Raw genomic sequence first — 23,301 nt, forward strand, 5'->3', positions numbered from 1 at the left:
AATATCTGAGGTGAGATTTCCTGCAGCAGAGTTAAACATAAGCAAATCCACAAAGCATAGGCAATTCAGGGGACCAGATCCTCCAGTGACTTCAATGGAGCTGCACTAGTTGAAGATACAGCCATAGGAGTTTAAGGCACTTGAGTACAGAGAATTGTTACTGTATTGTCTCACACATTATTAAAAAAAAAAAAAAATGCAACAATGCCTTTCAAGTACAATAGGTTCAAATCTCTCTTCTTGGTCAGGCCAGGTAAGCCTCAGATGGCCAGGCACCTGGCTGCAAAGCAACAGCCCAAGCACATGACATGTTCATACAAAGAGAACTCCACCTCTGACATGCAGGTTTTCCGTGGGAGATACAATTTGCATGGGAAAGGCAGCACGACTGGCGGTTTGAACAGAGCTGCTTTGCAGGAGTCCTGAAACTCTGTAAGATACATACAGGCTTTAGCATGATCTTTGCTGTGGCTTTTGTCCATCCTCCATCACAGCATTATTTATGTTATAGAATGTGCCTTATCCACATTCTAGATATCAGCATTAACTATGAGCATGAAAACAGCATAAAAACAGACTAGGCTATCCCTTTACTTTTGTCCCTACCAGGGATAAACCCACCCTGCATGCCATGCCCTCCTTGATTGCTTGGAAACCAGGCCAACAGGGAATTTGAGAAGTATGGGCATTTTTGCATGACTTTTTTCTACTTTGCTGCTTACTTGTTACAGGAATTACTGACTCTGGACTCCAATTGTTTTAATTCCACAATATGTGGTTTAAAAGACATGCCATGAGGACATTGGATGGCTTGGGAAAATGGGCCTGGAATACAGAGTAACTCTCCTCTGCATCACCAGTTCAGCTCCAGACAATGTTACACTTATTACTACACCTCTACCCCAATAGAACGCTGTCCTTGGGAGACAAAAAATCTTACTGCGTTATAGGTGAAACCGCGTTATATCGAACTTGTTTTGATCCGCCGGAGTGTGCAGCCCCGCCCCCCTGGAGCGCTGCTTTTCCGCGTTATATCCGAATTAGTGTTATATCGGGTCGCGTTATATCGGGGTAGAGGTGTAGTTGTTTGATGGCCTATGTGGAATGGATGGCAAGCTTGGCCCACTTCCAAGTGGAGAGGTCCCACTCAACAAACTGCCATCCCAGCTGGCACCTTCATTGGCAGCCTCACCAGACAGTCCATCAGCCATGAGTTGTCTACATTAGACTCTGCTTCCACAAAACTCCCAACTGTGCCACCACCAGTGCAGCTCTACTACTAGTATCAAGGGTAGAAGCACTAATGCAGACCAGCCACTGGCATTTTAGACACCGTATCTCTAACCGCACTAAGAACTAGCCCGGATGACACAAAGCACCCTGCCTCCCACAGGGCTCTCACTGTGACTCCGGGCCCCCTGCCCCCCACAGGGCTCCCACCATGACCCCGGGCCCCCTGCTCCCCGCAGCGCTCCCACCGTGACCCCAGACCCTCTTCCCCCCGCAGCACTCCCCCCGTGACCCCGGGCCCCCTCCCCCCCCACGGCTCCCACCGTGACCAGGGGCACCCTGCCCCCCACAGAGCTCACACCGTGACCACTGGCAGCAGAGATGAACCAGTGCTTGCAAAAATGGGAAGTGTTACAAAAAAGGTCTAAAATATCCCAGGCCAGAGAGACTTGGCCCTGGGACGCTCCCTCCTTGCAGGGTTGTGGAGCCCAGCGGCTCCCGCCCAAGCCCGGAAGTCTACACAGCAATCAAACAGCCCTGCAGCCCAAGCCCCGCAAGCCCGAGTTGGCTGGCATGGGCCAGCTGCAGGTGCTACTTGCTACATAGACAGACTCTCAGAGGGATGGGAGGGTGGCGCAGGATGCAGAAATACCAGTTCTGTCCATGCTGTGGGCTCCACCACTGAAAGGGAATTCTCAGATGGCCAGATCTGGTGGCTTTCCAGACTCTTTGCACTGACAGAGTGGAATCTCCGAGAGAATCCGACGTTCTGTCTCTTTCAGTGACCCTCAGGCATTTTGTGTACCAAAGAAAATCATCAGATATCACAGTCATGTGCTGGCATTTTGTCATCTCTATTGACCGTTGCTGAGATTGGCACAGGCCTTCCACTCAGAACTGAGCCTTCTGAGTATTCTGTTCTCTCCTTCTGCTCTAGTCATTAGAAAGATAACAGTGGGGAGGATCATTAAGAAGACAGTGCATGTAATTAACATACAGCATTTGCTCCAGGACAGTTAACTTTATCACCTTTTGTCATTGTATTTAGTGGTGACGAAAGGTGTCAGACCAGCCACACTAGCAAATTAAGTCTTCTCTTAACCCACAGAACGCAAACAGCACAGGTAGAAGCACTGTAAGGTTTCCTCACTGCCTGCTCCACCACAGGTCCAGATTTAAATCACACCCATAAATGTTTTATTGTTCTCTAATGATTTTTTTTACGCTGTGCAAACTCTCCATTCAAGGGAAGGAGGAGCTCCTGCACAGCAGCTCTCATTCTAATAGGAGGCTAGTCTTTCCGCAGCAATTAACAACAGCTCATGTCAAACACTAGCATCACTGAGGGCAAAGGAAATGCAGGATCATGCTACATTCTTGGAGAATCCTACAAAGCTAAGGGCACTCTTATCTGTACAGCGCCTTGTACAGTGGTTCCCAATGGGGCCTCTAGGCACTACTGGATTACAAATAATGAATAAATTGTAATAATATTCCTAGGCCTCGATCCTGCAACAGCATGCATATCGGTAGAGCCTTGCACTCATAAAACTCCAGCGAAGTCAATGGGGCTTCACCCACACATATGCTGTTGCAGAACTGGGACTCTAGTGTATGAGACACACACAACTGCATGCAGGGAAATCAATGGGGAGTTTGTATACTAAAAATAGATATCCACCATAATAACAATGCTTAGCACTTATACAGTATTTTTCCTCTTCAGAACACTTCAGTCATATTTTAATGGCTCCACACAACACCACCATAAGACATGGAAGTATTATCTCCATTTTACAGATGGAAAAAGTGAGGCAGACAGCATGAGCTGCCACAGTACACAAAGATAGTCTGTGTCATTTATGGGACTGCAATCCAGGAGCTCCAAATGCCCAGTCCTATGCCCAGACCAACCTCACTAGACCAACCTGACTTTTACATAAACTATATACTAGTGAGTACACAGAAATCCTTATGGAAAGTAGCTGCTATCCATGATTAGGAGCTAATTTTCTCATGGAAATATCTTGGTCATTCCTATACATTTTGAGAATATCAAAGGCTATTAACTAACGTAAATATTAAACTTAAAATAAAATCTAGATGCCTCTTTTCAAAAAGAGCACTCGAATTTTCTTTTCTTGTTAATGTTTTTAAAACTGTTTTAAATCCTGCCTATTGCTAGCCAAAAACAAAGTTTTTCTTGACCATAATCATTTTTGGTAAAAGAAAAAAAGAGAGATAGGTGAATAAGGTTGGGTGAGTCTCATATCACAGCGTTATGTTACTAACCTGCCCTGAAGATTTATACAGGTCTGAAGACCTGCTTGCAACGGAAGTGTAGACAGAGGAGCTACAAGATGTTGTTCCCCTAATACTTGTTACATTATATCATGTATTGCTTTAAAACAAATTTTCAGGAGGGCCGCAGCTCATCCTCTATTTGTGCAACTGAACTTTTGGTGCATTGTCATTTGGACACCATTGGAACTGTATGCAAAAACCCTTTGCACTCAATTCTGTGCATACAAATGGGTTTTTGTACACGTAAAATTGCTTGCATAACTGAGTGCTCAAAGTTTTCTGGGCAATCATTTGCACATACAACATAAAGAGAGCCCACATTTTTAATGTTTGTATTGTACCACTTATTTTTATATTGAGATATAGTTAAGGAAAAACCCAAATTGCAGGAGTAAACTGGTTCTCAGCATCATTTCAAAAGAGACTCTCTCTAGATCAGAAATAATTAATGCTTCACCAAAGGTATCATAGAGATATACTGAAATATGGAAAGGTTACATCTTAAAAAGCAGCAGTAACTTGGTTTCTTCCTCAGGAACTTGGCTCCTTCCTCTTCCAATGAGTATTGCTTACACAAATGGTCAACAAACAAGTCATGCAACACTACAGGCTTCCTCACAACAATGCACAGTTAATTCCAGTTTTGAATGCAAGTGTTTTAACCAATTTCATCACTAAAGCGAAAGGGGAGGAGGGAAAGAAAGAATTACATGAAGGACCAAATTCTCCACCCTGCCCCCAGAGATCTGTCTGTGATGTACATCCCAACGTTAAACTGTCAGCTCCCAGCATTCAGTCTGATGGGGGTTTATTTGCTCCAGAGAATGAATTCACTATGCACTCAACTAATGTAACCCCATGAGCTTTAAAATAATATTCCCTGATAGAGAGATCGCCACATCCACAATTTTTTCTGTTTGGGATTAATATTAAAAAGATAAGTATAATGGTTACTTATTTGAAACAAATAACAAAAACGGATATTGACTATCTGCCCCAGAGTGATTTCAGTTTTTCTTCCCTCTTTCATTGAAATATCACATCTATCACGGTTTTGCCAAATGCATTCTATATAAGATGCTGTACATTAAAAATATGACAGTATAAAGTCCTTTGTCTTCACGACACATGGAAAGACTCCTTTTAAGACATGCTTCATTCCAAGCTCTTCTTTCCCTTATTTTCTGGAAAAGCAGAATTCTAATGGCCTTCTAAAAATAGCATCCTTTCTAAATTATACAACATGATGTACTTGACAGTGTATTTGTACTTGGCATTGAATTACTGCTAGACTTTCATTTCTCTCACCCATCCCATCATAGTCTAAAATTATCTGGACCAGATTCTGATCACAGTTATACCAGTATAAATCCAGAGTAACTCAATGGAAGTGAATAGAGTTACTCCAATTGTACACTGGTGTAACAGATTGGTAACTGGCCCTTTAAGTCAGTCCTCTGTCATCCTAGAAGTTGAAGCAAACAGAGAGTTAAATCCTATTTTACAGCTCTTGTAATTTCACATTACATTCAGGATAACTGCACCTGGCTCTAGCTAGCACTAACAGCTCTCTCTTTCATGAGCAATAGAAATCATCAAATTATAGAAAGCAAGCACTAGCCAACTTATGCTGGATCCCTTAGCAGCTGCACTATAACCGGCTTTGAAGTGAATCGACACATCAGACACCCACGAGCTGTCTCATGCACCTACAGGGTTCCTGTGAAATTTATTGAGAGATTTGCTATGAGTTCTCATGTTGAGTCCATTTTGTTCCATAGTATTTAATGGTTACAGGACATCTTTTGCCTAAGTTCATGGTAGCCTTGTTTTTACCTCGGATCTTTTTGTCTTTGGTCCAAAAGATCTATCTTTTCATAATAAACTGGGCAGGAAAGGGTCGCATATGAGTGATTGTGTTCGTTTTACTAACAGGTAGGGAAATATCTGCTGCTTTGAAATCCATCTTCACCACAAAGCTCACCATGTACACTACACTAGTGACTATTTCCTTCTTGAGAAGCTCAAGTAGTTGGGCTGGGCATGGAAGAGATGGCTCTGCAGACACTCTATGGACACTACTGCAGCCCTCCACTTCTCTTGTGCACCCCAGCCATAACAGAGGATCCATGATATGGTGAATTCCATAGCTCCACCATCACCCTCCTGTGACGCACACAGATTGCCCACAGAGAAGGACTCAGCATCGTGCAGGGAGTGAGCTCATGCTATTCAGAGCTCCCCTAAAGCCTGCTCTGCCCAATTTCCACTGGCAGGGAATGTGCTATGCCTGTGGGGGCAGGGCAGGAGCAGGAGGGTAGGTTTCCCCCACAGTGCATTTGCAATATCTACTGTAGAACATGTACCACGTATTCCTCCCACCACTACACCCTGTTCCCATTGCCTGAGGACTAAGGGCACCTCTCTGCTTGAAAGTGTTCGTCCTCCCCCTTTTTTCTATTTGATTTACACCGCTATACACAGTAGCAAGGCAGGCTACTGCACACACTGCAACTGCATCTCCTAAGTGCTACAGCCCGGAGCTGGAGGGACCAGCCCTGCAGTTAACACTTATTCAAGCCTTGACCTCTCTGCTGAGACCAATATCAAGAGACCCAATTAAATGCCTCCCAAACTGGCACTACCTCCCTACATTACACCGGTGCAGTGCACTACCTTAGGGGGTTGGCTGCAGTGTAACAAGTTACACCACTGAGAATCCCTAGTCTATACAAGCATTTAGCAGGTTAATGCATTTCTTGGATATTTTCCCCCTAGTAAATCTTTTGTTCCTCAAGAACTTAATTTGATTATAGACAGTACAGAGAAGGAAAAATAAAGAAGATGAGAACTCAGCAGAAAAAAATATTTCAGTAACTAAATCCAATGCTGAGCATTATGTTAGAACAAAAAAGGATATGATTAATTCACTTCTGCTGCACTGTATGTGGGACACAGCATTATTTTTATGAGTCACACCAGCAGTTCTCAAAATGAGGTGCTCACACGACTGGTGGTACATGGTTTGGCTTAGTGTATAGCACATGAGTAAGAATCCATGATGGCTACAGTGAACAGAATTATAAAAATTAGATGTGGCACGCTAGGCCTTAAAGACTGAACTACAGAGCTATACAGTAACTACCATCTCGCATGTACACAACTCTTGTATGAAAGCAGTGGGCCATATCCTCACCTAGTGTAAAAGAGCAGCTCTACTCAGAGTCAATGGAGCTATGCTGATTTTTACCAGCCGAGGAGCTGGCCCATTATTTCTTTTACTTTGTGGCACTGTGGATTGACTGGAAACCGAGATGGGAATTATCAACCTGCTAAAGGCTAATGCATTAGCCTCTCTGCTCCGGAGACAAATTCTGCCTTCACTTACACCCATACAGCTCCATTGATTTTTGTGAAGTCGCATGGGTGTAACTGAGCATTTCCAATAGGTTCACATCTTGTCTTAAGTCAGAAGTAGAGATGGTTTTATCCTAGTCCCTAACAGAAGTTCAACAGCACCACCAGGCCAGTTCAATAGGATTCATTTCTCTCTAACCCAGTGGTATCTAAACTGTGGTGCATGGAGCACAAAGAAGTGGCTGGTTACTCAGCACTGCTGGCTTTCCTGCTTTTTTCCCCTCTAGCAGCCAAATCCCATTAAGAGACATTTAGAAGTGCATTACAAATTCTACTAATACCACTTTTCCATGTAAGCAATTGCTGTAGTTGCCACAGAGATGTTATTCAAGCACCACTGGGAGGGGAGAAGGCCTATCCAATCATGCATGGCAGAGGTGGTGCCCAGCAAACAATTTCTTTATTAAAATGTGGTGCCTGACATGAAAATAGCTGAGACCCCCTGCACCAGTCTAATGGAGAGGCCCACATGGAAAGGTCATGATAAGTCTCAGTTCAGAATTGTGGTAACTCACAGTCAGAGCTGTGTTTTTTGTTTCAGTTTAAACTTCATGGTCCTTCGTGAGAGTCAGCTAAAGAACTTGTACCAGTATTGTGACATGAACTCCCCCAGATCTCAAGCAGGAGACACGGAGCATCTTGTTCTAACGCCAAAAATTAGTTTTAATGTGCAATGTCTGTGTTCTAGAAGCAATTTAAATTCCAGCCTACAGTCACTTATGGTGCTCGTTCATAGCTCAAGCTGAAGCTACCTGAGATAATAGAATTACTTAGTTAGATTCCTCTGAATGACATTACTGATATCGGTTTCCTCCCATTAGTTGCTGAGCCAAATTCACCCACGGTGCAATTCTACTGAAATCGGTGGAGTTAGTGCAGGGGTGAATTTGACCCAGTGTGCTTAGCAGCGTCTGCTGTGAAGGTGTTAGGTTGTGATTCGAGGCTTACATAACACCATCAAATGCTTCTGCAGAAGCAAGTGGTGCTAGCAAGGAGGAACCAAACATCGGAACTGGCAGACACAGCAAGCAGACACATGCCACACCAGCCCCAAAGCAGGAAATATGTGTATAGGACGCAATGCTCAGATAAAAGAGGGAAAAAAGGAAAACTGGACAAAAGAGAGAAAAATGGTATGTGTTTAGCAAGTCATCTCCCTGCTCAGTCAGTTCCCTGAACTCAGTGGTCCTTATTAAGCAAGGCCTGGTCAATGTGAAACTGTGCTCTGAAATGTAACAAAGCAGAATTTTCTTCTCACCCAGGGCTCGATGCTGCACTGAGTAAGTTGTGAGAGATGCTAAGCAGGTTCAGCACCCAGAGAAGTCAATCAGAATGGAGGGTGCTCACCACCTGGTGGGACAGAGTCCTGTGAACATACAGGTCCACCAGGAACTTTGTCTAACACTGCACTAAAAGGTTACACCATTTAGTTTCATTGCCATAATTATCAGAGATCCATGAGGCTTAGATAAGCTTATTTAGGAAAAATAACTAGAACAGCAGCATGCAGCTCTGACCCACAGGGCCACCATAGTATGGATGAGGGCAGCTGATTCCCAATGGTCCATTTAATCCTTGTCCTTTCTGCTGAAACTGATCACGGAAAGGCCCATTAATACCACAGTGCAAGGAACTTATTTGTGGTGCGGATACCTGTTCACACAGAATTGCACTGAGATGCACCAGTGTTTCACATAGCTGCCTGACCAGCTTCCGATGATGATAATATTTGGTTACTGCTAATGTGAGCCCAGTTTGAACTAAGAACCTAGTGCTGGAAGGCTCTGTAGTGGTTCTTAAATCTCCAGAGCCATCCAGCTTTCACTATAATGTTGACATTCAGTGAGAAGCTCTCAGAATCATCCCTTTCTAAAACAGAACATGCTTTCCAAGCTGACACATGGCACTATGACATTTTACATCAAGTTGAGGATCTGACCCCATGACCCGAAGAGAAGGATGTTGAAATCCAAGCTGTCCCATGTAACTAAGGCAACTTGGAGCACTGCTTTGCAGCTAATGGGCACCAGTTCTCTCATTTTAAATGTTGTTATACAGGAGGGTTCTAACACTAAAGGAATCTAAATGAATCAAAACACTTCAGGTTAACCCAAAAGTAAGACACGGAAGTTTCCCTGAAAAACTGGATTTGTCCCTCCTGCGATTTCCTGTTGGCAGCAACAACTAGCTCATCTGACTTCTTACACCCTTCATATACTTCCAGAAAATCAAGATTCAAAACTTGCTTAAGAACCTTGCATGACCTTACTGGAAATATAACCTAACATTCCTCAATTTGAACATACTGATTTGTTTTAGTATACGAGTGCAGAAGAAGTGTGTACCCTGGATTTTGGGAACATAAGAATGGATATACTGGGTCAGACCAAAGGTCCATCTAGCCCAGGATCCTGTCTTCCAACAGTGGCCAATGCCAGGTGCCCCAGTGGGAATGAACAGAACAGGTAATCATCAAGTGATCCATCCCCTGTTGCCCATTCCCAGCTTCTGGCAAACAGAGGCTAGGGACACCATCCCTGCCCATCCTGGCTAATAGCCATTGATGGACCTATCCTCCATGAACATATTTAATTCTTTTTTTAACCCTGTTATAGCCTACTATGGATTTCTATAGCAGCAATATAATATTTTCTGTCTTATCTATCCTTTTCTTAATGATTCCCAACATTATGTTCACTTTTTTGACTGCCACAGCCCATTGAGTGGATGTTTTCAGAGAACTATCCACAATGACTCCAAGATCTCTTTCTTGAGTGGTAACAGCTAATTTAGACGCCATCATTTTATATGTATAGTTGGGATTATGTTTTCCAATGTGCATTACTTTGCATTTATCAACACTGAATTTCATCTGCCATTTTGTTGCCCAGTCACCCAGTTTCATGAGATCCTTTTGTAGCTCTTCGCAATCTGCCTGAGACTTAACTATCTTGAGTAGTTTTGTATCCTCTACAAATTTTGCCACCTCACTGTTTACCCCTATTTTCAGATCATTTATGAATATGTTGACTAGGACTGGACCCAGTACAGACCCCTGGGGCACACCACTATTTACCTCTCTCCATTCTGAAAACTGACCATTTATTCCTACCCTTTGTTTCCTATCTTTTAACCAGTTACCAATCCATGAGAGGACCTTCCCTCTTATTCCATGACAGCTTACTTTGCTTAAGAGCCTTTGGTGAGGGACCTTGTCAAAGGCTTTCTGAAAATCTAAGTACACTATATCCACTGGATCCCCTTTGTCCACATGCTTGTTGACCCCCTCAAAGAATTCTAGTAGATTCGTGAGGCATGATTTCCCTTTACAAAAACCATGTTGACTCTTCCCCAACAAATTATGTTCATCTATGTGTCTGACAATTTTGTACACACACACACACACACACACACACACACACACAGTTTAATGACATTTTCCTTCCTGCATCTCATACCTGGGAAGTGCCAACAGAACCATTTTAAAGCAATCTTTGGTGTATCCAGACCAAGCTGCATCTGGCAAATGCAGACAAATACAATTGCCAAGTCACGCCACGTACAGCAGCAGTGAGACTACCTCTCATGTGTAAGGCCCAGCTCCTGCATCTGGCTCCAAAGGCAGACCCTGCGCCCACCAGAAAGCCCACTGAAGTCAATGGTGAGGAGGCATCTGTCCATGCTGGGCCAGTTGCAGGATTGGGGCCTAAGTCTGTCGATAAACGGCATAAGAGATTTCAATTCCATCAGATGAAGGACTGGCCAATATAGCCCAGTGAAGAATGAGTTCAAGCGAAGAAGTGGGTTGTAGCCCACGAAAGCTTATGCTCTAATAAATTTGTTAGTCTCTAAGGTGCCACAAGTACTCCTGTTCTTTTTTCAAATGAGAAGAACATCTATTTAGTTGCATCCACATGCACACAAGTTAACTATTTGCTACTATACTTTCACAAGTAATTAAAATTTAAGAGAAAACTCCACCTGTGTTATTCATATTAGACTTACTAGCAGGCTACTCTGCCAGGGAAGAGAAGGCCAAGTTACAGCCATTCTAACAAAGAGTCTAGGATGTGGTAGGCTTAAGCAGCTATAAAGATTATAAATGTTTCCCTCTTCAGAACCCATTACTAAAGTGAAACAGTGACTGAAAATAATTTTCAAAGGCCAATGTTTCAATCTGATTTAAATCAAATCCCAAAAAGCCTCTATGCGCTCTCTGGCCAGGTAGTGGCTGAACTGCCCAATTTTAGGCAGATGGCCTCCCACAATTAATTTGCCACCTTGATGTAGAACCAGAGGTTGTCAATTAGTTAATAAATAACAAACATGCTGTTAGTCTTCAGTTTACTTTATGACCACATTGTCTTTTCTTCGGTGCAGGCTCTTTATCTTAAAAATTTTTTTACCACTTAATAATGAAAACATTGCTTTGGTTTTCTTGGCATACGGTAAATGTTTCCTTGGTTTTAAGATTTGTCAGGTTCAAAAACAACATGTCACCACTGTCCGTCTGGTTTAGAGGAGACCAGACCATAATTCCAGTGCAGGTTCCTAAATATACACAGACTGAAGCTTGGGTGACCTCACTGTCTGGCTACAGGGTTCACTCCATGGTTCTTGTTGGAAGGGTTTTCTTTTGCTGTTTGATCTTCAATCAACAATGCTTATCACTGGTAAGGTCTGCCAGCCATTTTTGAAAGCTTGATATTTTTAACACTACATTCTTCTTCATTTAATGACCACTATTTACAGACAAGATAATACACCGGGGGGGGGGGGGGGGGGGGGGGGGGGGGGGGGGGGGGGGGGGGGGGGAGGGGGGGGGGGGGGGGGGGGGGGGGGGGGGGGGGGGGGGGGGGCAGAGGAAGAATTACCTTCCTGATTTTAACATGAAACCACTGGCAAGCAGAGCTCAGAAGTAATGGAAGTGACTATTAGTTCCTAGTGTGATGACAAGCCACATTTTTCTGTGGTCAAAGTGCCCATTTTTCAATTTTTAAAGTATTTCTACTTTTTTCCCCCCAATTATATCCAAATGCTTCCCCCACCCACCCCAAGTGCAGAGACGAGCCAAGATAATTCAATTAAACTCTATTCCAGCTCTTGACAAAGAGCGTTCTTAAAAGTTTTCATAAAATTATAATCACTTCCACATTGACAAAGTCTCTTTCCTGCCGATTAAGGAATCTTGGGTACCCTGCCCCCTTTAGACAATAGGGTTACAAATCCAGCTCCCCATGGGATTCCCTAGAAAACTTCTATTATGAGATCACTCTTTTACTCCAGACTAGTGCGGTTAAAATGGCTCACCTTATAAAAATGCAATGTTAAGATAAACCTTTGTAGAAGATTAGAACCATTTCATATTCTCCATTGTTTTATTTCTTTGACAGAGAAAATGTTTATCTGTAAATTAGGGAGCAGTGATGGCATGTAAAGGAAAAAATGAAGTCCATTAATACAGTGCTGGCAACTAGTGCTAGACAGACATCCCTTGAGCCTGAGCACATGTCTCCAGAGAACAGATACAGCTGCACAGGCACTGGCAGTGCAAGCCCCACACACACACTATTCCTTACCATTGCACCTCATCCCTCATTTATTTATGCTGATGTAGTGCCTAGAGGCCCAGTCAAAGACCACGACCCAGAGAGCTCACAATCTAGGATTAGTGAAGACCCAAGAGGCTGGGCGGAGGGGGGGGTGGGGGATGTCCAAAGCAAAATAAAGAGGCGTAAATCCCTGTGCTAGAGAAACCATCTTTAGGGGTGAGAGGGTAGTTCAGTCTATGTGACCCATTCAGTCACTAGTCTTTCTATTGAGACTGCCAACATAACAGCAAATGTAGTAGTGTAGACACCTGTCTACGACCTGGACAAAGGCCCGCTAACTCTTTTCACACAGCCCAGGGAGCAGCCATTCAATGGGAACAGATTTCAATCAGTACCAACCTGAGCTGGCTTTGAACTGAGGACCTGGAAGCAAAAGGTTCCAGAACATATTTTCAATCCTGTTACTCACCCACCCATTTCCCTTATTTAAATTGATTTTGAAATCACAAAATATTTAAATGGCTTAGAATCTTCTTGAAAGTATTATAGATAGCCTAGGCAGTACCACCACCTTTCTCTGGATTAGTGCTAATGGGAATGAAAATTATTTGTGCGGTCAATGTTGGTGTTGCTGTCAAGTTGGTACTGAAGCCAGGAAGCGGTAGGTGAGTTCTGCGGAAAGAGAGAATGCAGAAGAGATAAGCATAGATGAGACAGGGGTCGGAGACTTTGAAGCAAAGAGCCAGGAGATAGAGAGACCGAATTTTAGAAGACGAGTGAAGGATGGGTAAGAGTGAGGCGGTCAAAAAGAGAAAGAATGGAAATCAAGTTGATATGGAGGGGAATCCCGAACAGATGGAGAAATGAGGCACTAAAGCAGACATAGTAATAACATTTGCTGTTTTCTAGAAGCTCTTAAGGGCTTTCCAAACACTAAGCTTCAACACTACTGTGACAAAGGGAAGAATTATTCTCTCCATTTTACAGGTAGAAAAGCAGAGGCTCAAAACACCTAAATTTTCAGAAGTGACCAATGATTTGGGAGGCCTCCATCTCTGGATGCTCAACTTGAACCACCTTCAAACGCTCCAGTTTGCAGAGAGCAGATGCTCACCACTTTCTGATAATCAGGCCCCTCTATGGTATCTCAGACAGGGCACCACAAAAAATGGAGCTGAAAAATCACTAGTTACTTCTGAAAATGAAGGCCTAAGAGACATGGTCAGATCAAACAGCAAGTCAGTGACAAGGCCAGGAATAAAATCCATATCTCCCAACTCTGACACCATGGGGACCTGAAGCAAAAAGGAGAAAGAGAAAGATGATGACTTCCTCTAGAGGGGAGAGAAAGAGAAGAATGGGGCTATGTGAGTGGAGCAAGAGACAGGCCAGGAGAGAAAAAAAGACAAAGCCTCTCCAAGGAATCCAAACAGGAATGGAAACTGTGAGTCAGACATTTTTGGTATATCTTGTGGGAAGAAAAACTATGTTAATGTAATCTGTTTAATCCAATAAAAAAGTGCTTATCACCTTCTAAAAGAGCTCCCATAAAAACAATGAACCCTGTTCTGCCATCAGACACTGGCATAGGTCAAATCCAGAGTGAGTGGCAGAATGACATTAGAGCAGGGCTGACTTTGGCCCAGGGGGAGCCGTGCATGCATAGCCAAGGCCGCAAGTGTTCCCAATATTGTTTTCATTTTGGAACAGAGTATCTCTGTTTCCATAAAAACTCTGAAGTACCAGGGCTATATATTTTGCAACATCCAGTGCCATGGTCCTTTGTGTCAGGGTAATGTCTGTAGCAGAGTGGAAGTGATACAAGTACATTAGCCAGTCTTAAGGATCTTTTACGGAAGTTGATGGGACTGTAGCTGCACCAGGAGTAAGTCAGCACTGCTCCATTGACTTAGAGGAATTACTCACACTGAGGATCAGGCCAGATATTTCCACTTTAATTTCCTTGCTCTAGGGAGGTTGGCCGACCCTTATGAACACAGAATAATCATATCACAAAGAGTGAGAGGGTGAGTTTTTAAGGCAATACAGAAAATCTACATTTTACATTAAGCACTCATGCAATCCAGCCTTCTTGTGACCATGCTATAATTAGAGGTCAAGAAACTGCCTCAGACTAAAAGTCACCTGATTTCCTCAGACAAGGCTTCTGAGAAATAGCTCACACTACCCAGTAGAAACTGATTTTCAAATAATCATACCACAATAACAATTACTGATATAGGGCCCTAATTTAACACTTACCTAACAGATACATACAGCACGGAGCTGAAATGAAACCATACAGTAGCCAGGAAGAGATTTAATTATATCTACAGAGGTCAACCAATCTATGCAAAAGATTATAATGGAGGATGGATATTCTGTGGCATAATGCAAAGATTCAGCCTGCAGGCTACACAGCAGACAGTTCCATTTTTCAAAGAAGAAATGGCATCCATCAGAAAGGAACAATAAAAGAATGGAGGATGCACCTGACTAAAATATTTAAACCTACTTATATAAGTGAGTCAGACAGATGATTTAACACCATTCTCAACCACATCTTTATAACAGTTTTGATTATTGCTCATTTCAGTGTATGTTGCATTGTAGGTTACTCCCTCTCTACAGGAAATGAATCCCAAAATATAAGACTTAATTATAAAAAAGGTGTATGGAAAAATCACAAAAGTGGAACATTAAAACTCAAATCTCCCATTAGGAGTTAATGGTAGCAAAATTGGAATCATGGCACCACTTCACCCGTACTTTAGCAATGCAAAATAAAACAGAAAGAAGCCAGAGAAGATGTTGTACGCAACAGCTAAAAACAGAAGCCTGATAGTGACTAGATGGAAAATTGTCTAGGAAAACACATTAGCAGCATAATAACTTATTTTTAATGTAGAGCTGTTAGGAAAACACAATTATATGCTTCATTTATACTGAAAGATATAATCCAACTTATGGTAAAAGCATTTAGAGCGCTATTCATAAAAAGGATGAACACAAAGGTAACTGGGAAAAAAATTCATTCCACATCTAGGGGGATGACACATTCCCCCCTCTCCTCCACCCGCCTCCCTGATTCACAACAAAATGCTGCTGGCTTGAATAATCTGCATATGGATACAGAGTGGTCCATGCCTCTTCTGCAGTTTAATACAGACACACAAGGAAAGCAATGGTGGAACATGCAGAAATACCCTAAAAAGAAAACAATCCTACTTTATCCGTAGTGAATAAAAACAAATAGCAAAAGTAGGACACTGAAAGAACAGGTATAAAGAGCATAGCGTGGGTCACAGGTGTCCTCTATATTAACAATCATCCCTGAAGCTAGCAGAAATAATGTGTGTGGTACACTTTTATAAACCACTATAGAACTGCTCCTTTTTATGAATACAAAGTGAACTACAGTTTGTCACCAGTAATGCTTTTTAGACTGTTCATGCACTGAGAAAGATTCTGATCTCTGTTATACCACTGTCAGTACGCAGTAACTCTACTGACATCAATACTTAGTCCAGATTTATGGCTGCATAACACAAATCAGACTCTGGCCCAGTGATTTTAAGGAAAATGTTCATAGTCAATTTGAAGAATCATAAATAAGTAAAAGAAACTTTAAGATTTTGAACCATTATCTTCAGTGTGCCAACTCCCTCCTCACCACATGTGCATAAAACTTTTGTGGATCAGGCCTTTAAGGGATTTAATCAGAACTGACCTTTACAACATATTGTTATATAAACCAGCGTAGTCTTCAAGATATCTCTATTATTCCAAAAACAACTAGAATAAAGCCTTCTCTCTGCACATATAGCTAGAACAACAATTTCTATGAATGGATGGGCATTCATTATTTAGCTCTGAATTTCTGATTTAATAAAGCCAACGGCAAAATAGAGCTTCAAACGCTTTCTACTATGCAGATAGAATGCATAAACCATCAAAGAATATGCTGTAGGAAGCTGGGATGGCCCACTGAGTGACTCAGATAATTCCCAAGATTTTAGGTCCTTGCCCATCTTCAGGGAATTATTCAACATTTGCTATCAAGAGGAGTTCCCTGCACAAAGTGAGAATAAAATAGACCCCAAATTAAAAATTTACTGGACATTTTATTCCCTATCCAATATTCTCTCTTGAAAGAAAAAAAGATTTATGTTTCTTCAAAACAGAACTGGCTTAGAAAGTAAAAAGGAACAGAAAATATTTTATCTTCCAGCATGGCAAAGTAATAAAACATTGAAAAAGGCCAGTGTTTATCACTGCAATTTACAATGTACAGTAAAAGTCAAAACAAAACAGAATGTTCCATAAAAATGTATTCATTAGATTGACCCTGTTTTATACCAGCAGGGCAGATTCAATTTCTAATGAGTGTTTGTTTGTTTTTTAAGAAGAAAATGTTGGTACAAATTAATACTTATCTCATGGCTTGTGGGTTTTAATTATCTATAATTTATGACAGTATATTAACAAAATAGTTTTTTATCAATTTAAGAACTGAGAAGGCAAAATACAGGGAAATTATGGTATATCTGAAGCAGCAAAGTAACTAATAGTTTTATTAGAAAGACTTAGGGCAGTGGTTCTCAACTAGCGGTCCAGGGACCCCGAGCAGGTTTCAGGGGGACCTCCAAGCAGGGCCAGCGTTAGACTTGCTAGGGCCCAGGGCAGAAAGCCGAAGCCCCACCGCATGGGGCTGAAGCCCTGGTCCCTAAGCCCCACCACCTGGGACTGAAGCTGAAGCCTGAGCAATGTAGCTTTGTGGGGGCCCCTATGGCATGGGGCCCCAGGCAATTACCCTGCTTGCTAGCCCCTAATGCCAGCCCTGGCTTTTATATGCAGAAAACCAGTTATTGTGGCACAGGTGGGCCGTGGAGTTTTTATAGCATGTTGGAGAGGGGGGCTCTGAAAGAAAAAGGTTGAGAACCTCTGGCTTAGGGCACAGGTTTTGATTATGCTATTGACTTCTAAAAATGTTAGACATGTTAAGGCGTCTACAGCTTTCCACTGACGTGCATGCATAACTCCCATTAATAATAATGGGAGGTGCACTGAGCAGAGCATGTATTCCTAGTGTTAAAGAGGTATACTCTCTACACCAGGGACTGAAATACATCATGAATTAGACAACAAACTATGTTCAGTAATTATGATTATCAGCTTGTTTGCAAATTTAATATCAAGAACTTTTTAATATGCACAGTTATAATTAAGAGGGATTTATATTTAAATTTCTTTATGTAGGAAAATATACAGAAACATACTCATTCACTGTCAAAAGTTCCTTATAGAGATAAGAGACCAGAGCATTGGCAGCCCAATAACACATCTAGTACATTACAACATAACACTGCATCCTACAGCCCATAAGACAAAGAACAGTCCTGATCCTGCATTCCTCACGCAGGCAAGATCCCCACTATCTTACTCTTATTCAGTAGCAGTTTCGCCTGAATAAGGATTGCAAAACTGGGCCTTTGAATATTACTTATTTTAATTAATGTACCTGAATTATTCATTACATACATGCCAACAATTCAGCTAATACAATGTACTTGCTCACTAAGGGCTCTGGGAGCAGGATGGGGCCCTAGGACAATAAAACTGCAATTTCTCCATGAACCTTTTATACATAATTTACTTACCAGGAATTTCAAACACTGTTTAAAAGCAAAGGGCCCATATAAATATTTATTTGAACCAAAGTGGGCATGAACCCAAGATTTTCATGGAGCAGGCAGCGGTGTGTAAAAACCAACACATGACAGAGTGTCAATCATCTTACATGCCACAGATGTGTGCTGCCTTGGTCATGTACATAATATATTCACAATAAAAAATAACACACCTTGAAAAATAAGCAGCTTATTAGAGTCTGAGGAAAATGCATCATAATACGCCTAAGCACGTAAAAAACCTTAGCCTACTGGGGAGTTCTGCCCCTCTCCCCAGTAGGCGGCAGCGCTAAATGTAAAAGAACTGGTGTGCATTCAGGAGGGGGAGGTGCCAATTCCAGGCACCCATGCCCCAGAGTGGAGGGTTGGAATGGGACTGGAGTAGGTGGGCACTCACAGGCTACAGTAATGGGTGTAAACAGGAGTGCCTGGGCAGGAGGACAGGTGTGGATCCACTAACCATTCCCCTTCCCCAGAGGGAAGGGGGGGGGGAAAGAAGAGCCACATAGTGAGGCCAGAATTTGCCCTACCTGAGCCAGCATTCACCATCACACACAGCTAGCAGAGGGCCCTACTCCCATGAAGCCCATTGGGAGAGCTTTAGATGCACAGGCGGTCCCTTGCATGTGGTGCTGAACGTATGCCCCCATTTCATTTTATCTTTAAAAGCTCCTGTCTTTTTTAAAATGGAAATCCTGATGCATAATAGGCACCTCAATAGTTGTAAAAAGGAATTGCGGCTCACTGCAGCGCACAGATGAGATCGGAAATCTCATGATAACAATATCATGTTCAGTAAGTGCACAAAACAATTACATTAACATTTCAGGATGCTTTGGGCTGAAGAGTGTTTCCTCAGTGAGCTTGCTGGTTGTACTGAAAGTGCCTATTGGCTCAGCCATAGCACCAGCAGAGCTATTGTTATGCTCTCAGCTAGAGCTATTTATACACTGTGACACTGCGCACTCCTTTCAATCTTCGTCTTTCTCCACCTACTCGGGGGCGGGGGGGGGGAAGAGCCCCCCTAAAACTTAGTCGGAGAGCTTGAAACTTACTTCTAAGCTCCTCCTTATTCAAATTATATATTTGCTGAGGTTCTCAATGCAGATGGAGACTTCAAGCACAAGAACCAGCCCATGGAAATGGAAGTACGAGCCAGGCCCAAGAGTCCTTCCCACCTCAATCTGCTTCAGCCCAGACTCTCGTCTAATAATAGAGAAGGGGGATCATGCTGAGGAGCTGCCGCTCACCCACAGGTCTGAATTAAGGGTTAGAGGAGTAGCAGGTGGAATGCAGTACCACGTTACTGTCCTCTCCTTATTCACAGCGAGCCCAAAAACTCATTCCATTTGTAATGGCCATGAGTAGTGATAATTAAACTCTTTTAAGGCGTTTATTTCCTCTTCCTTCAGACTTTACCACCACATCTGCCTTCTCTGTGTCTGTATCCGTGTGTGTTGTTCAATGATGAGCACATTGTCAGCACTAAACACACAATGCGTATCATGGATGGGTGGAGGGGAATCTGTATATGAAGACCAAGAGTCTCATGAAAAGGGAAGATCTCACAGGGGGAAGCAGCCTTCTGTTTCAGAGGAAATGAGCACACACAAGGAGTATCTCTCTGTGGAATGCCTGGGAAGGTTGATCTACAGAGAAGAGCGGACCACCAGTAACTGCACAATAACTTGAACCTGCAGTGTGCAGAATAGGATAGGAATTCAGACACAGTAGCCCAGTCTGTCCCCACAAACATACCCTGGAGTAGAACCAGATGATGCACACCACCTCCTGTTCATCTTGCTCAATTTTTAATATTAAAATTAGTCACACTTGCATCTTTCTGCATTTGGTCCAGAAAACAAAGTGGGCCAAATTCAACCCAGTGGGCTCTCACCTAAGGTAAAGTTGGTGCACTCTGCATAAGCAAATGGCATCTGATAGCTCAGGAAAAAAAAATTCTAAACATCAGGGAAAGGGTTAGTATTTTCCCTTCTTCCTCTGCCTGTCGTAAGATCTTCAGTAGTAGTGACAACAGCAGCACCTGGTGGCATGGTCAGTACCCTGTATGTTCCTCTGCAACATCCCATTCAGCTTGTCAGCGCAAAAGCTAGAAATTTACTTACTTATTTTACTCTATTAATTAGAGAAAAGTAGCTCCGTCTGTGCTCTCAGAGCATTGCACTCACAGCAATTCTCTCACTGGATGTATTAACAAATAGCTCCAAACTGATCACAAGAGTATAACCTGCCAATCCCACCGTTGATTCCACAAAAATGGGCCCCACAGAATTTTCTCCGTCGCTCAAGTCAAAGTTTTTGGAAGCAAATATTAACTTTTACATTGTGACTTTCCACTACAGGGCACTCTGCTCTCCAGCTGCCACAGGGAGAGCATGTCACTCAGGTGATGGACAAATGAGCACTGCCCCAGTTAGAGCTTTGGATGCAGCATCTTCTACATCAAAAAAACTGAGAACAAGCTAATTTCTACAATCTTTTAATAATAATAATATAATAATAGATTACTATTAATAATATTATTAATACAAGCAGTGTTTTAGACTTGTAGCTCTCAAAGTCTTCTGCCTATAGTCTCCTGGACACCCAAGCTCTCATCTGCTTTCGCAATCGATATTTCTGTACTAATGAAAATTTATCTTCCCTCCCGTATAGCTGTTTGCCCAATTTTTAGTATTTTCAGAGTGATCCTGTTGTGCTTTTTTTTTAAACAACTAGCAAAAGTCAGGTGGAAGGAAGTAATTTCCAATTAAAATTGTTCAACTTCGGGGAAAATTTCTGGGCATTTTTAAGAAATGATAGTATGTTAGTAAGTCTAATTCAAGTTAAACAAGATATTTAAATGACCCAAACAGCAGAGAATGTTTAATACATACAGTTTACAAATGAAAATTCATTTGTAAAGTCTTTGGAAACCATATTGCTTTTTTCTTCAGTTCGATTCAAAGTGTTACTGTAGAAAAACTAATGGGCATTCTAGTTGCAGCTCTGAAACATTAAAACTTTCACTTCTTTCATTAACTTTTTAAATATGAGCACCAGAATTTGCAATATGAAACCCAGACCCAGCTACGCATTCAAGTTTATCCATATAAATAATCCTCCAAAGGTTGTACTCCAAACTGTTTTGTTACTAAAATGTTCAAGTGTTGTTTTCCTCAAACCCGTGGAGCAGGGTGGCACTTGCAGAGAACTACTTGTCCCTCGAGTGCTGAATCCATCTATCACTGCTTTATCCTCTTGCTGCTCTTGGATGAAGGATTATTTCCTAAAATACCTCTGGCACTCTCGAATACTCCCCACCAAATTCCTTGCTAGTTACAAAAAAGGGTGTTTTTCCGTGCAGCAGCAAGTGGAAAAATCCAGGTTAAAAAGATTGCTATGCTGCACTATAGCTCTTATGAAATACACACAACTCAGGTCTGTCTGCTGTGTTTAACAGAAGTAGCTGTGTGGGGCGGATGAGAAGGCGAGCGAGATACTGACAAGTGAGGGGGCAAGAACCCGGAGTCCAAAGCCAGAGTTCCGAAAAATGCAAACAAACGGACCAAGAGCCGCGGCCCAGCAGCTAACCACGCCGGGGAAGCCAGGTTTGCAAAATACAGGGAAAACATGCCGAGATCCCTTTGGGCAAAACATCCCCGTGGAGAAGTGGGGACTAAATACACCCAGCACACAACGCTCCCACACTCACCCGAAAGCGCTTCTCTCCTAGCCCGTACATTCTCCAGCCCGAACCATCGCCCAGCGCACCAGAGCCACACTTCCAAAGCGAGCCGCCGCCGCCCGGTCGCACGCAACTCCCCTGCCCGTCCCCACTCACTCCCTCGCTCACACACAGCCCAGCGTGCGCGCTGCTGTCGGTGTGTTGCTTTGTTTTCCCCTCCAGCCACAGGGGTGTTCGCAGGCAGCAGCCCCGCGGGTGCGATGGGGGCAGAGGCGGCACCGCCGCTGCCTGCCCCCGGCCCCCAGGGGCTCGCTCCCGGCCCGGGCGCTGCTCTCGGAACTAGTTTTGAAATTCCCTCCCGCCGGGCGCTGGGGCTCGGCCGCCCGCGGCACTGGGCTCCCCGCCGGGGGAGTTCGGCCCGTCCGGGGCGGCGAGCACCCGGGCTTGGCCCGCGCCCGCCCGCCCGCCCGCGGTGACAGGTCCCGCCCGGCAAGTTTGCCGGCCGGGCTGGGCGCACGGCCCACAGCCCCCCGCCCGCGGTACCTTGTTGCAGTGGTAATAGTCCAGGGGGCCCAGGCAGCCGGGCTCGGCCCCGGGCAGCGAGGCCACCGCGCTGGGCGCCGAGGGGTAGAAGCGAACGTCCATGGCGGGGCGAGCGGGGGCGGCGGCGGCACGAGGAGGCTCCAGCGGGCATGGAACCGGCTCCTCCGGCGGCGGCGGCTCTGCCTCTGGCTGGGCGTGCGGCAGGCAGGGGCGGGGCGGGGCGGGGAGCGGGGGGGCAGAGCCGGCTCCTCTCCTCGCTCGCTCGCTATTGTTCCAGGCGCCGAGCCGCTGAGCGGGGCTGGGACGGCCCCCTGCCCGCCAGGGAGAGGGGCTGCCCCCCCCAACCCCCCCCCCCCCGGAGGGGCCCGGGGCCCCCCACCCCAACCCCCCCCCCCCCCCAGGAGAGGGCCTGGGACCCCCGACCCAAACTCTCCCCCCCCCCCAGGAGAGGGGCTAGCAACCCCTACCCCAACTCCCACCTCTGGGAGAGGGACTTGGACCCCCAAAATTCCCCCCCCAGGACAGGGGCTGGGACCTCCCAAAAGGAGAGGGGTTGAGATCCCTCCAACCCCCCCCCCAAACTCCACCACACAAAGGAGAGGAGCTGGGACTCCCCCCAGGTCCCCCACCAAGAGAGGTGCTGGGACCCACCCCCCCAAATCTTCCTCCCACAGGAGAGGGACTGGTCTCCCCCCCCACCAAAACTCCTACAGACAGGAGAAGGACTGGGATTCCCCCCACCCCGGGAGAGTGGCTGGGACTCTTCCTTACCCTCCCTAACTCCCCCCTCCCAAAGCAGCGGAGAAACTGGTCTTTCCCCCTCCCCACCCCAGCCCCGCAACAGGAGAGGGAGTGTAACCTCCTCATCAGCATCCTC

The 23,301-nt window shown here is 44.3% G+C and overlaps 1 protein-coding gene across 4 annotated transcripts in view; it reads right to left on the bottom strand.

Moving 5' to 3' along the window:
* TOX2 (TOX high mobility group box family member 2) overlaps positions 1 to 22,579 on the bottom strand; it is a 264,503-nt gene extending 241,924 nt beyond the window's left edge. For 3 of the 4 annotated variants that reach the window (XM_024194567.2, XM_024194565.2, XM_024194564.2), the window contains exon 1: positions 22,425 to 22,579. In XM_024194567.2, coding sequence (XP_024050335.1) covers positions 22,425 to 22,526 — 102 coding nt within the window. In that variant the 5' untranslated portion in view covers positions 22,527 to 22,579. Of the gene's footprint in view, positions 1 to 21,908; positions 21,941 to 22,424 lie in introns of those variants that run through there. The other variant, XM_024194566.3, reaches the window with a different exon arrangement.
* Between the last annotated feature and the right edge of the window lie 722 nt (positions 22,580 to 23,301).

The sequence above is a fragment of the Terrapene carolina genome, unplaced genomic scaffold, assembly GCF_002925995.2.
Source record: "Terrapene carolina triunguis isolate 2854851 unplaced genomic scaffold, T_m_triunguis-2.0 Scaffold233, whole genome shotgun sequence".
NCBI lineage: Eukaryota > Metazoa > Chordata > Testudines > Emydidae > Terrapene > Terrapene triunguis.